Source organism: Austrofundulus limnaeus, unplaced genomic scaffold, assembly GCF_001266775.1.
Source record: "Austrofundulus limnaeus strain Quisiro unplaced genomic scaffold, Austrofundulus_limnaeus-1.0 Scaffold0, whole genome shotgun sequence".
Lineage (NCBI taxonomy): Eukaryota > Metazoa > Chordata > Actinopteri > Cyprinodontiformes > Rivulidae > Austrofundulus > Austrofundulus limnaeus.
In genome coordinates, this window is record NW_013952402.1 from 1,905,989 (window position 1) to 1,919,071 (window position 13,083).

The 13,083-nt window shown below is 38.2% G+C and overlaps 1 protein-coding gene across 3 annotated transcripts in view; it reads right to left on the bottom strand.

The window, feature by feature from the left end:
* map3k4 (mitogen-activated protein kinase kinase kinase 4) overlaps positions 1-13,083 on the bottom strand; it is a 24,331-nt gene continuing 11,248 nt past the window's right edge. For 2 of the 3 annotated variants that reach the window (XM_014009353.1, XM_014009281.1), the window contains exons 7-26: positions 12,985-13,083; positions 12,750-12,833; positions 12,379-12,648; positions 12,158-12,307; positions 11,888-12,049; positions 11,668-11,801; positions 9,807-9,885; positions 9,636-9,714; positions 9,400-9,499; positions 8,211-8,333; positions 6,220-6,320; positions 6,052-6,132; positions 5,779-5,970; positions 4,775-4,845; positions 4,569-4,685; positions 4,327-4,486; positions 4,112-4,234; positions 1,489-1,595; positions 967-1,146; positions 1-884 (exon numbers count right to left, since the gene is read on the bottom strand). The exon at positions 12,985-13,083 is cut by the window's right edge and continues 1 nt beyond it. In XM_014009353.1, coding sequence (XP_013864807.1) covers positions 864-884; positions 967-1,146; positions 1,489-1,595; positions 4,112-4,234; positions 4,327-4,486; positions 4,569-4,685; positions 4,775-4,845; positions 5,779-5,970; positions 6,052-6,132; positions 6,220-6,320; positions 8,211-8,333; positions 9,400-9,499; positions 9,636-9,714; positions 9,807-9,885; positions 11,668-11,801; positions 11,888-12,049; positions 12,158-12,307; positions 12,379-12,648; positions 12,750-12,833; positions 12,985-13,083 — 2,433 coding nt within the window. In that variant the 3' untranslated portion in view covers positions 1-863. The remainder of the gene's footprint in view (positions 885-966; positions 1,147-1,488; positions 1,596-4,111; positions 4,235-4,326; positions 4,487-4,568; positions 4,686-4,774; positions 4,846-5,778; positions 5,971-6,051; positions 6,133-6,219; positions 6,321-8,210; positions 8,334-9,399; positions 9,500-9,635; positions 9,715-9,806; positions 9,886-11,667; positions 11,802-11,887; positions 12,050-12,157; positions 12,308-12,378; positions 12,649-12,749; positions 12,834-12,984) is intronic. The other variant, XM_014009435.1, reaches the window with a different exon arrangement.

A 13,083-nucleotide genomic window follows, 5' to 3' on the forward strand; every position in this document is an offset into this window, starting at 1 on the left:
TAAAAAAAAAGTTTGGTTTATTAATATTATTTATACATAGCAAACACTGTAGAAGCAGCAGAGGACCAGAGGTTAGGTGTATCAGTGTGTGTGTGTGTGTGTGTGTGTGGTTTGTTCAGCAGCAGGGAGGGGGAGCAGGTCCTGTTCTCCTCTCAGATGGCTACGCTCCAGCCTCAGAAACACCTCGGGGGGTAGCAGACTTGAACGTTGCTCCAAATTGAAACCATCTCCTCAGCAAGGGCAAAGAAAAAAAAAAGACAAAAATAATTCTTTGTGCCGACGCTTGCTGAATGACGAGGGATAAAAAAGTTAAATATTTGGATGATAATCATTCTGCGAAGATAAATCGCTTCCTTCCATTCACTGAGGCTAACTGCGCCTTTTTTTTTTTCAGCCTCCAAGAGCAGCTGAATTAAGACTCCCTCCTCCTCTGCTCGGCTGTTCCCTTGAGTAAACAGTTTAAAAGTGCTATAGGTACTCTCCCACCCTCCCCGTCCCACTTAAAAAACAAAACAAAACAGTATTCCTCATTGCCTTTGAAGAGGAGTCTTCACCAGTGAGAAGAAACAAATTGAGCAATAATTACTTTAACTTTACAATATTTTTATACAGGATTTAAGGCCAATCCTCATCTTACAGTATGTACAGTCCCACCCCCGACCATGGATACATAAAGACATTAAATTTATATTTCATAGATCCAGTTGTCCTCTGAAATGATATTGTATTAGTTCCTCAGTTTAAATCCATGTGCCTTCATCCATCTTCTTCACATCCACAGTATTTCTTTTATTCTTTTTGCCAACAGCGTGTACAGTAGTGCTTCGGGTTTGTAAACGAAAAAGCCAAAGAGGAGATGTCGTTCACTCTTCATCTGTGCAAACCTGAAAACAACCAGGAAGTGGGAGATAAAAGAGCTGCAGTTTGAGAATTARAARGACGACAAAAAGAGGAACTGCCTTCCACCTTGACAAACGGGTGATCGAGGAGCATGCTGGCTGTCCAGCGACGTTTGGGTTCGCTCTCCAGGCAGTGGCCGAGGAAGTCCTTGCCCTCGGTGCTGAGCTTCTCGGGGATGGGAGGCTTGTGGCCCATGCCCACTTTGTACATGATCTGAAAGTTGTGCTCGTACTCGTGCCACGGCCTCTGCAAGTTTAGATAAAAACAGTGAGTCATTTCCTGGTTTTTTTTTCTCCCTCAGAAGAATCACTGTTATTGAGGGGAAACAATGAAGAAGTAAACATGTTGAGACATGCAGTTGAAAAAGAGCAGTACAAAAATAAGAGCTGCAACTACAAGCACCTTTTATCGCACGTTCAGCAGAACAGGTTTAAACGTGATTTAAAAAGCAAAATAGAAATGTTACTGAACTTTAAACTGTAGCTTCATGTGGTCTTTTTGTTGTAATAAAAACAAAGTAATTATAACAACCTTTGCATTTGTTTCCCTTTTCTTGTTTTAATCGTATACTGACAGGAAARCTCTTACCTTTCCCGTCACCATCTCAATAAGGACGCAGCCCAAACTCCAGATGTCTGCTGCGCGCCCATGACCTTCACCTTTTGCTCGTGTGATGACCTCAGGAGCCATGTAAGCTAGAAATGCAGGCACAAACATTTTGGTTACAGTCCAGGAATGCATTTATGAAAGACCTTTTCTAATACGGCACGGATTTTATTAGCAATACATGTTTAGTGTAAAAACAGGCTTTCAGAAAGTCACAACATTTTCTGTGGACGTGTTCTGACAATAATTCAAGTGAAGACAACAAAAAAAAGCAGCTAATGTCTATAAAAATGTTTTTTCCGGTATGCCACTTCACACAATCTTTGATCTGAATTAGTCATGCTTTAAAAATATATCACAGAACTTTGCTGGTTTTACAGCTTGATTCAAAATAAACAACTCGTTTCCATTTTTTGTTGCATCCATAAAAATTTGACTAGTCTACTGACAACAAAGTGTTCTGCTTTGTGCAAAAATATTGTGTTTCAAAGCAGTATTTCTGCACGTATAAGGTCATTCCCTGAGAGCTGCTAGCTTAAAACTTGGCAGGAGGTGATGAAGCTACTGCAAGATAATAAATCTTTCTGGTCCAGAATCAAGTTGTTGCTGGATTTTTAACAACTGGCTGCTCATCCTGTTAATTTAAACTAACCTTACTGGTGCTAAAATACTATTCCATGCTGTTTTAGGTAAGATGTGTTAGCACTAGGGTTGTAAGAAAATATCGATACACTGACACATCGCGATATTTCATATCCCGATACTGTATCGATATTCTAAAGCCCTGTATCAATTTTTATTAAGGTTTAAAATGTCAACTTTCCTGCCAGCCGTTCATTTTTATGTTGTAGTTCAGTCTCTGACCACTAGTTGGCAGCAGTGAGCCAGCCATTTGGCTCCTCTACCTCTTGAAGTAGAGGCTATTGTTGTGTTGGGTGACCATATTGTAAATTAATATTAAAAACTAAAAGCTGCAAAATATATATTTTCAAACTATTTGTCAAATTTAGTCTAATAATTGAAAACATGGATGAAATAAGAAATATGAAACAAATAAAATAAAATACATACAAAGCAGAACACAGCTAAATGTATCAAAAGTATGTCTCTGTAATATTAGAATTTTCTGAGACAATACATTTTGATTTTTCATTTTTTTCCCCTGTAACAGGTTTTTATTTAATAGAATTTTTGGACAAAAAAAATCACAATATATCGCAATATATCGCCTTGCTTATAGTATCACAATATATCGGGATATATCGTATCGTGACCCCTCTGTCATGATATGTATCGTATCACCAAATTCTTGCCAATACACAGCCCTAGTTAGCACGAAAATTATGTTGGAGATGGCTTTCTGAAACACCATGTTAGCTCAATGGGCCTCATGCAAGAACCGTTCATACGAACAGATTTGTTCTTAAGTTGTGCGTACGAGTGATTTAGGAGAATTTGTGGCATTGTAATAATGTAGACTAATGACATAAATTGGTTAAATTAAATTAAATTGGCTATTAATGCTGTTGTATAACACTACAATATTAATGTGAAGTTAATTGAAGTTTGGAGACATTTTAAAATGTTTTTTTTCCAGAAACGCATCTGACACTTGCAATGGGGGTTTAGCGGTGTGTGACCGCTCTTCTTCTGAATAAATGAAAACTATGTAACACAGTTGTTTACACTTAAATTAAAAATATTTGACCAAAGGAAAACCGGAGCAGAAGTAGAGAGATGAATATGACTTAGATTTTTATTTCTGGGACTGTATACGACCCACAGAAGAATGAAATGTCATTCTTCAGCTTTAGCAGGTCTGACGCTGCTAAAAATGACAGATTTTTTTCCTGGACCTCTGAGAGCAGGACTTCAATCACAGAACTCGTGAAGTTCTTCTTTTTACTTTGTGATGTCATTTATGAATGAACTTCCTGGTATGTGGGGCAGGAAACGTGGTTATATGGTGTTTTTTGGGTGGTAACTATGCAAATCTCCTCTCCTCATGTGCGAGCTCCTGATACACATTCATAAGTTTACGCAGCTCATTTACACACTTTTCCTAAAGATAGAAGAGTTTGTTGAATCTGATGTGACATGTTCGTACGAACCTTTCGTACGAACAAAAGTAAGAGAAATTTAGGATAAAAATACGAACATGTTCTTGCATGAGGCCCAATATCTGTAAATTTGAAGCTAAAGATGTGATGCTGTGAAAGCCATCTTGAACTGATTATAAAAAGTTAATTAACTGTGGATGTACCTCTAATGATAACTTTAAAATCTGTCCAGTGATTTATGACATATTTTGCTAACTGACAGCAGACAATGTTGACCCTGAAATATTAAGTTATTTACTTGTAGATGTACATCCTAAAACTTTTAAATTGCATGCTTATAAAACAACAAAACAACCGAAAGCCTGAAGTGAATACTTAAAAAAAATACAGAAAATAAATCTACCAAAGCCTGAGACTTATGCGCATTACTTTACATGTTTGTTAACAGACAACAACAACCCACCTTATTACCAGGAAATCTMCTGAAGGAGGAAAAACATGAAATGCCTCCACTAGGTGGGGCATAGAGCTCTGAGACTGTGTACCTGCTGTTCCCAGGGTGCTGTTCACCTCCCCAGGCATGGTCTGAGTATTGTTCCTCAACTTGACTGAGCAGCCAAAGTCGCCCAGCTTAATCAGGCCGGATGACGTCAGGAAGATATTGGCTCCTATTGCGAACAGAGTGACACAATAAAAAAAAACAAGTCAGAAACTTCACGCTCATCTAACAAGAAGAAAACGCCTTCATATAATCTCAAACCTTTGATATCGCGGTGAACAATTCCGTGTTCGTGCAGAACATTGATGGCTGTAGTGATCTGTTTACTGTAAAGCCTGATGACGTGCTCCTGGAGTCCRAGTCTGGACACCTCCTCCAGAGTTCCCTCGTCGCAGTACTCCATAAAGATGTACATCTCCTCCTGTAGAGGAGCAGACGTTTATGTCAATCTGCTTCGGTTTGCAGAACTCGTCGACAGATTTACTGATGTGTGAGCGTCTCACCCGATGCAGCTCGACTCCAAAGTAGCGCACCAGGTTTGGGTGTTTGATGCCTTCGAATATTTTCAGCTCATCTGCCGTCTCTTTAATGGTTTTGTGATCATTTGGRTGAAATCGGATCTGCATCAAAACAAGAAGCCTTTGTTATTATCTTCATCTCTGAAGCTGGTCTTTCCAAAGGGAGCAGATTGATTAAATGTGCTGCACACCTCCTTCATAGCCATCAGCTCTCCAGTGTCGACACTGATGCAGGTGTACACCTTCCCATACTGGCCCTCACCTGATACCACACACACACAAATGCATCGTTACTGTCTGCAAGTGTTTATTGTTGTTTATTTTATTTGTATCCCCATTAGCTTCCACAGCAGTGGTTGCTAGTCTTTCTGGGGTCCATAAAATCAAAATACAAAAATACAATTAACAATACATATAATTAAAGCGTACATATTCATTTCCATTGAGTTTTAAAAGCTATAAAAGCCTCATAACACCAGCCACTTAATACATCAAATAAGCAAGTGTAGTCTGCAAAACACCTCATAACTCAAACAATTACAATAATATGTGACCCATCACATCGAAACGAGGATTAAGTCTAAAAGTGGGATATGGAAAAATAGGCAAATAGTGTTTTGACTAAAATGTTAACAAAAATTGCATTTTGTCAAAATATAATGAATAAATGTCCTTATCAATGTATCATTGGAGTGAATTGTCTGAAATATACAGTAATCATAAAACAAAATGTTAAAGTCCTTTTTTTGAGCAGTAGCAACGAAAAACCTGATTTTTGAGGAAAAAGGCCTTAAAATTTTGAGATTTTCTCTGTGAGTTAGCAAAGTTTTGTTTCTTTTCAGCTGGGAAATCTCAATATTCAAATAATTAGAGATTTCCTCTTTATAAGGACATCAAATATTCCTCATTAAAATGCCAGAAAATTTAGATTCAGACCAAATATCTATGTATTATTGTAACCAACAAGACTAATTAAGTCATATATATGGATTTACTTATGATATCAAAATGATCCAGGTATCAAAATGCAGCTTTTAAAGCCAAGAATCTGAAAATGTAATTAGGTCATTTTGACCAAATTTGACTTAATCCTCATATCGATACAATGGGTCACATTTAACAACATATGTAATACTTTCATGCACATTCGTGTGCATGTGTGATAAAGRTGCATCACAACCAAAAACAGCCGTACCTATCTTGTTGCCCCTCTGCCACTTGAAAGTCACCTTCCTGAGWCCGACGTGCATGACGTTGTCGTACGACTTGGGCGTGTGACACACTTGACCGATGATGTTGCGCTGCTTCATGACGGCATACCGCTTTTCTTCGAACTTGTGAATGGAGCGACGGACGGCCTCCATCGGGCTCTGTCGCGCTGCCATGTCTGACGGGAGAAACGGGGGAGTCCACAGTTATGCAGCGGAAGGCCAACGGGAGGCCGTTCCTTACGGCTGAAGACGCTCACCTTTGGACTGGCTGATGAAGGTGCGCAGCTCCCAGCTTCTGCGTGCAGCGCTGTTGGGATCCCCTTTTGGGTATGAAGGTTCTGCAAGGAAAAATGGGATTACAAAACAACAACAACAACAAAAACAAGGTTGAACCAACAGCCGTGCAGATCACTAAACACGCCCACCTTCTCTGTCCTCAGTGGGGCTGGAGTGCCGGCTCAGGGATTTYAAGTTCAATTCTGCTCCAACTGAAGAAAGACGATCATTCTCATGGAAACTGGATCCCCTGCAGACATGACGAACTCAGGTAACTGTCACACAATCGAAACTTGCTCATGCAGGTGTGCATTTCAGTCTGAAAGAGCTTTCTCTTTATAGTCATACTAAAGATCAGTTTGTATTTATTACAACTTCATGCAGTAATTTATTTTTAGGCTCTCATCACATACAAGTTTAAAGACCAAAACTGAACTAGTCTATTTGATGTTTTCTAAAGAAAACCAGTCACCGACACTCTATCCAACACCATTTCCACACTATAGCACGGTGGTGGCAGTAGCATGACTTAGATGTTTGCCATTAGCAGGATCAATGTACAAAACAACTGTGCTCACCACCTGGGATTTGGCTCAAGGTGCAAACTTTTTATAGGCTCATGGTGGTAAATGTGTAATAATGTGTAAAACCTTTGATAATGTACGTGCTTGACCAGAATCACAACTAGATGTCACATTAACATATTTGAAGATACAATAAAAATGACAAGAAAACCTACAAATTTAAGTTAGAACTACATATGCGAAACTCTGACTTTGGTTTTTATAATAAATTATTTTATTATAATGCATAAAATAGTACAGAAGAGCTTTGCATTGACCAAAAAATAAAAATTAGACACCTGATCTCATAATTACGAGATTTTCTCATAATTACGAGAAAGGATCTCATAATTACGAGATAGGATCTCATAATTACGAGATCAGGATCTCGTAATTACGAGATCAGGATCTCGTAATTATGACATCTTTTGATCTGAGATCAGATCTAATTTTTTTTATTTGGTGAATGCAATGCTCTTCTGTAAAATAGACATAAAAAGAGAAAAAAACAAGATATCATTACAAACTTCCTAAGAAACAGCACCTTTTGAAGTCCATTAATAGTTCAGCATGCATAGTCTCTTACACAAAGTTAGATTTGCTCAAGTTAAGGATTCTGATATCAGAGCCACACTAATGTGCCAAGAGCCTCTAAAAGCAGGGAATCACCAGCATCGAAGCAAGGTTGATGCAAACAGAACTAAAAAGCAGATTATTATAGGCCACTCTTCACTGAAGCAGCYTTATTTTCACATCATGCACAACAATCAGTCTCTTCCCATGACCAGTTGGTAGGACTTGTGTGAAGTTTGGATTTGTTTCATTTTTCACGCTGATCACTTTTTGCCCCATTAAAACTTTTTAAAACTCAAAAGGGTTTTAAAAAAAAAGGGCTTTTTTTTCCAGATTAGGAAAATTATTAGTGGACATTGCCAGTTGCAAATTATGATTTGAAGCATCTTATAGCAAATTAAAAGTAATTAAAAACAAAAAGCTCCARGTTATGGATGCAGCATCACTTTTTGATGACATGCACGGTGGAAGGAAAGGAAAATGCCTCATGATTTATAAAAAAAAGAATAATAAAAAAACTCAAACTATCAAACTATACACCCAAACTGAAGTGTTTTTTTTTACTAAGTATTAAGTATTATTAAGTATTTAACTAAGTAAGTACTAAGTTTTTAACTGGTAGGAAATAGAAAGAGCCTGGAAATAATTTAAAAATCAATGGTTTGTAAAGTTTGATTCATAAATTCAAGTTTATGTTTGTTTGAGTATAAATCCGTCAAAAAGATTAGCAAGATTAGCCGTTATCATCTTGAATCAAGTTGACACCAAATGAAGGGGAAACGAACCCGAGTGCATTAAAGACTTCTTGAATGTAATTTTTGCACCCCACGATATGAAATTTTGTAAATCACCTCCTTTACAAAAYACACTACCACGAGTTTCAAAAACAAAAACAAAAATAAATAACATGAGGGATTTCCTCCTCCTCTTCCTAGAAGCTTTATAATGACTTGCATTTATCACTGAAGCTGTCTCGGAGCATTTCTGCTTTAGGACAAGGCTACCTGACTTCACTGGGGCTGCTGCCAAGTGCTTTCATGTGGCTTTGTTCCCCCAGGCCCTGAGGGACGGGCCGAGGGCCATTGGGCAACAGCTGGTTCCGAAGATCGCACGGAAGACTTCGAGAGCTGTGTGGCGAAAAAACAAACTGAGGAGCGCTGCTTTGGGAGGTGGGATTTGTGAACAGATGTATGTGTGGGTGATGGGRTGACTGGTTGTGGGACGGACACACTCGTTCTCAACAATAAACAAAGGCATTAAAAAGGTACCCATTGCAAATGAGACATCTACACATTTTTTCCTTGTACTTAAGATTACTGTGTCCTTAAATTAAAACTTTGCGAGCCAAATTTGTGAACAACTACCAGGTTTGATTTCAACTATGGTGACGTCCATGGAAAAGCCATTTGGGATTGAGAAGTTTAACACTTTTCATGTGTTGGGATTAGGGATGTAAAATATTGATTAATGAGTTATTCTAAAGTTGATTGATTTTATCAACTAACGAATAATTGATAAGTGGCTATTTTCATTAAAAACTGAGTTTTCTCTTGTAGCAAGAGGCTCATTAATTAAAATGAAGGGATATTTTTTATAATATACTGAATTTAAAAAAACAAATAAATAAAAATAAAAAAGTACAGCTTTATATTTTAACAGTTTATTGTGCCAGCTGTATTAAATACTGGCTGAATAAACAAAAAAATGTTGATTTCTCACACATTATTAAACCTGGACATATTAATAAAATATAACAATGTAATTAATTAACCAATTAATTAATAAAATGATTTTTTTGCATCCCTAGTTGGTGTGTATTAACACTCAGAAACAGGTCGGTGTAATTCAGGTCAAGCATGTGACCTTTCACCTGGTTTAGGGCAGATTCAAATGAAGGTTTTGTTTACATCGTGTGTACCCACATTTCAGAATTGCATTCAATACATGTGGAAAATTACTGGAGGAAAATCTTTTAAGATGCAACATTTTATTTAGTGCAGGATGCCCTGTTTTTGTTTGGTTTGCAATGAGTACCTTTAAAATACTAAAAATGTATATAACTATATAAAAACAGCATGTGCACACAGACGCTTGTTTTAAGAGCAAAAAAGCAAAAGCAAAGCCATGCAGTAAAGAATATTCTAAATAGAGGCACGCAACATTACTGCAAAAACTTACATTTCCGTAACTTACCTGAAACTTTCATTGGGAATAAACAAATTGGGGTTTGGTGGATCACTATGACAGCGGACAGGGGCAGGAACTTTCATGGGGCGAGGACTGTTCCTGGGGTCTGAGAAGAAAAACACCCACTGTACATGAAAATCACATTTTAAAATACTTGTCATGCATTAAGTGGCTAGAATGTTTTTTTTTTCTCAAGGGATCAAAGTGCTGATTTTTTTTCAAATCACAGAAGAGCAACTTACTCGAGTACAGGCCAGTAACTGGGCTGTGTGGTTTTCCAATCACATGTCCAATACATTCATTCATCAAGGCTTGCAAGCTCTGTAGGAAAAACAAAAAACATACAATCCAATCTGGCCTTCTGCATACGCTAAATAAAATAATAATAAGAAGAAGAAAACAGGAACCCTTACCAGGAAATCTTCCTCCGGTAAGGCAGATATGAAGGCCGGTTCGATGGCCTGAAGAAAGTCGAAACCCTGAGTCGCCCACCTGTGGAAGCAGAACACCAGGGTCAATCTGTGTGCTCCAAAAGTAAAACAAGGTCTGATGGTGAGAGGAGGAAGGAAGGGATGGAGGTGCTAGCTGAGACACTTGTAAAGTGAAATGCTGTGTTTTGTCATCACTGTATGTTTCCTTGCAGTGCTCTGTGTTTGACTCATCACACGTGATACACAGCCAAGTGGAGCAGTGGGCAGCTTTTGGTAGCCGTCAGGAAATGTGTGTGTTGCTCAGAGACACCTCAACATGAGGGCAGGGTGGGCAACCTTCAATTCTGTGTTCAGCAGGTAAAATTTAGCCTCTGACTGTGACGTTAAATAGAAAGCATTGATGCATAAAGCTTAAACATCAACTCAATCACGTGATGAACAAACCACGCCCACACAGTCAACGAAGCTCCTCCCACAAAACAAGAAACTCCCACTAAGAGACTACAGAGACCCCCTTCTCCTTGCATGTAGTTATTTGACAAAGCTGTAAACGCTACGGGTGAAATCAAATCTAACCGTCAACACAATCATTGAATTTATTCATGAAGAAATGGATGACACAAGATCAGGGGTGGGCTATCATGGTCCTCGAGGGCCGCAGCCCTACATGTTTTACAATTTTCCCTGCTCCAGCACACCTGATTCAATCACTGAACTACCCCTTCCAAGTTCTGCAGTATGGAGGACCGACACTGACATAATTAGAAATAAAAGCAGAAATACAGTAGATAAATGAACCTTTTAAATAAAAAAATATGTTTAAAATGCACCAAATAAATCAAAAAGTATAACTTTACCTCATGTTTTATCATTTAATTGACCTTCATATTTATTTTTCCAGCTTAGTTTCAATAAATTATATATTTTAAACACATAATTTAAATTTTGATATTTTTAATATATATATTACATAGTTTTTTTCCTTTTACTTGTACATGCATTTGTGTCTCTTGAATGCTTAAATTGAATTATTTTTATAAATTTGTCCAAGTCTTTTTATTTCTATGTGTTGCATGCTTGTGCTGCCTCAGTTTAGCTTAAAGTTTAGTTAAAAATAAATGCACAGGTAATGTTTTCCCTCCTTGCCTTTGTTTTAAACTAAACTTTTTAACTTTTAGCTAAACTGAGGCAGCACAAGCATGCAACACATAGAAATAAAAAGACTTGTCGGAAAAAAATATAAAAATAATTAAGTATAAACATTTAAGACACACAAATGCATATACAAGTAAAAGGAAAAACAATTAATACATATTAAAAAACAGTAAAATTTAAATTATGTGTTCAAATATATATAGACTAACTTGTTGGAACTAACCTGGAAAAATAAATATGAAAGTCAATTGAAATATAAAACAGGAGAAAAAGTTCTCCTTTTTTAATTTAATTGGTGCATTTTAAGTGTATTTATTTAGTGGTTCATATAATTCTGCTTTTATTTCTAATTATGTCAGTGTTGGTCCTCCGTACTGCAGAAGCCTGATAATCATCTATTCATTCATATCAGGTGTGTTGGAGCAGAGAAACAAGTCAAACATGCAGGATTGCCCCTGCCTGCACTAGATTAATGTAAAAACCTGAATCATGCTGCCTATCAAAGAGAAACCTCTGTAATTTCAAATTTCTTCTTTTAATCTGGAAGTAGCAACCTTCAAATAAAAGCTGGCGGTCTACAAATTTAAATTATTACTGGGCACTCTGGCTCACAGACACTGCACCCAATTAAATGCTGAGGAAAAACAAAGCACATGTGAGTATTTCTAATTAAAAAGTGACATCTCACCTGGGCTTGGTGCCCCTGCCACTCTCACATTTGGTCAGAACATACGTCATCCATTTGCGTGCAAAGGTTATGTAGCGTTCTCCAATTCTCTGCCTGAACTCTCCCGACATCAAGCGAACCACCTCCTTGTGATACTGTTAATAAAAAGACAACAATTCAAGAAAAATAAAAATAAAAAATGAGCAACTGCACACATACAGAGCAAGACTTGCGATTTTACCTCAAAGGCAAAATTGTATCCCTGTATCATTGCCTCCCTGTAGTACTGGTGCAAAGTAGCTGACTCCGAATCCTCCAACTCCGCCTCAAACCCTGTGGTGAACATGTACTCCACTTGGTCAATCGCTGTGCTTATCTTGACGCACAGCTGCAAGGCCTTGTTCTGTGAGAAGAAGCGAAAGATTAAGAGGAAATATTTGTTTTATCTTTATCGCATAAAGCTGATAGCATCCTGTGATACTAATAACATAACATGGGGTTATGTAAGCACCTTCAGATCTTCTAGAGCGCTAGCAATGAGAGGCTGACTTGATGTTTGCTCCCGGCTAAGAGTAACCACATCCTCCATGGACTGCTGAAAAGCTTTCCGCTGGCTAACCAGATGAGCCGACTGCATCACAATTAAGAGCAAATTCTCCACCTGAAAGGAGATGAATCAGTAAAACGATTTCGAAACACCTCAAACACACTAAGATCCAAGTTGTGAGGTACCTTCATGGATCTTAAAGTGTCTACAGTTTCCATCTGTGGGACCAGTTTGAGCAGCTCTCCGTCCCACTGAGCCCAGTCAGAATCTGTAGCAGAGTCCCCAGCTCCGTGTTTGCTCATGAGCAGGTAGGCTTCAAACTCGACGATTTCATCGTGCTCTTTTGAGCAGTCTTTGCCGGCAGCGGCGTTCAGAAGCTGCAGGATGAGAGGCCGCTGATCCATAAGGTCAGAAGGCACAAAAACCTGAAGCTCTTCCAAGCCCGGTATCTGAACCTGGAGGTAAAATGTAACATAAATGACCCAAAAAAATAAATAAATAAAAACATGTAAAATTAGCAAGACTAAATCAGAAAATCAAAAATACAAAACGACACCTTGGCATAGTTTTTCTTTTTTAGCGCCTCCAGAAGACAAGTCACCCCGTTGGTGATGCTAAAAACTGCAGCAATCTCCAAATCCTGCAGGAGAGGAAGTAAACACAGTGTGTCAGATCACACAGAGTTCTTCAGTGGGCAGGGTGACAGGGTGACGAATGCACTGCAGAATGAGTAAGGCTGAGACTTTTTTTTGCACATAATGTGAATAGCCATTTTCACGTATGATTGTCACCTTGCGGAGCATTTTGGCAAAACCCAGGGCTTTGGATGCTCGCTCCCGGGCCTCATGGAACAGCTCTTTCAGTGACCGGCTGGTTTTGATAACTGGACG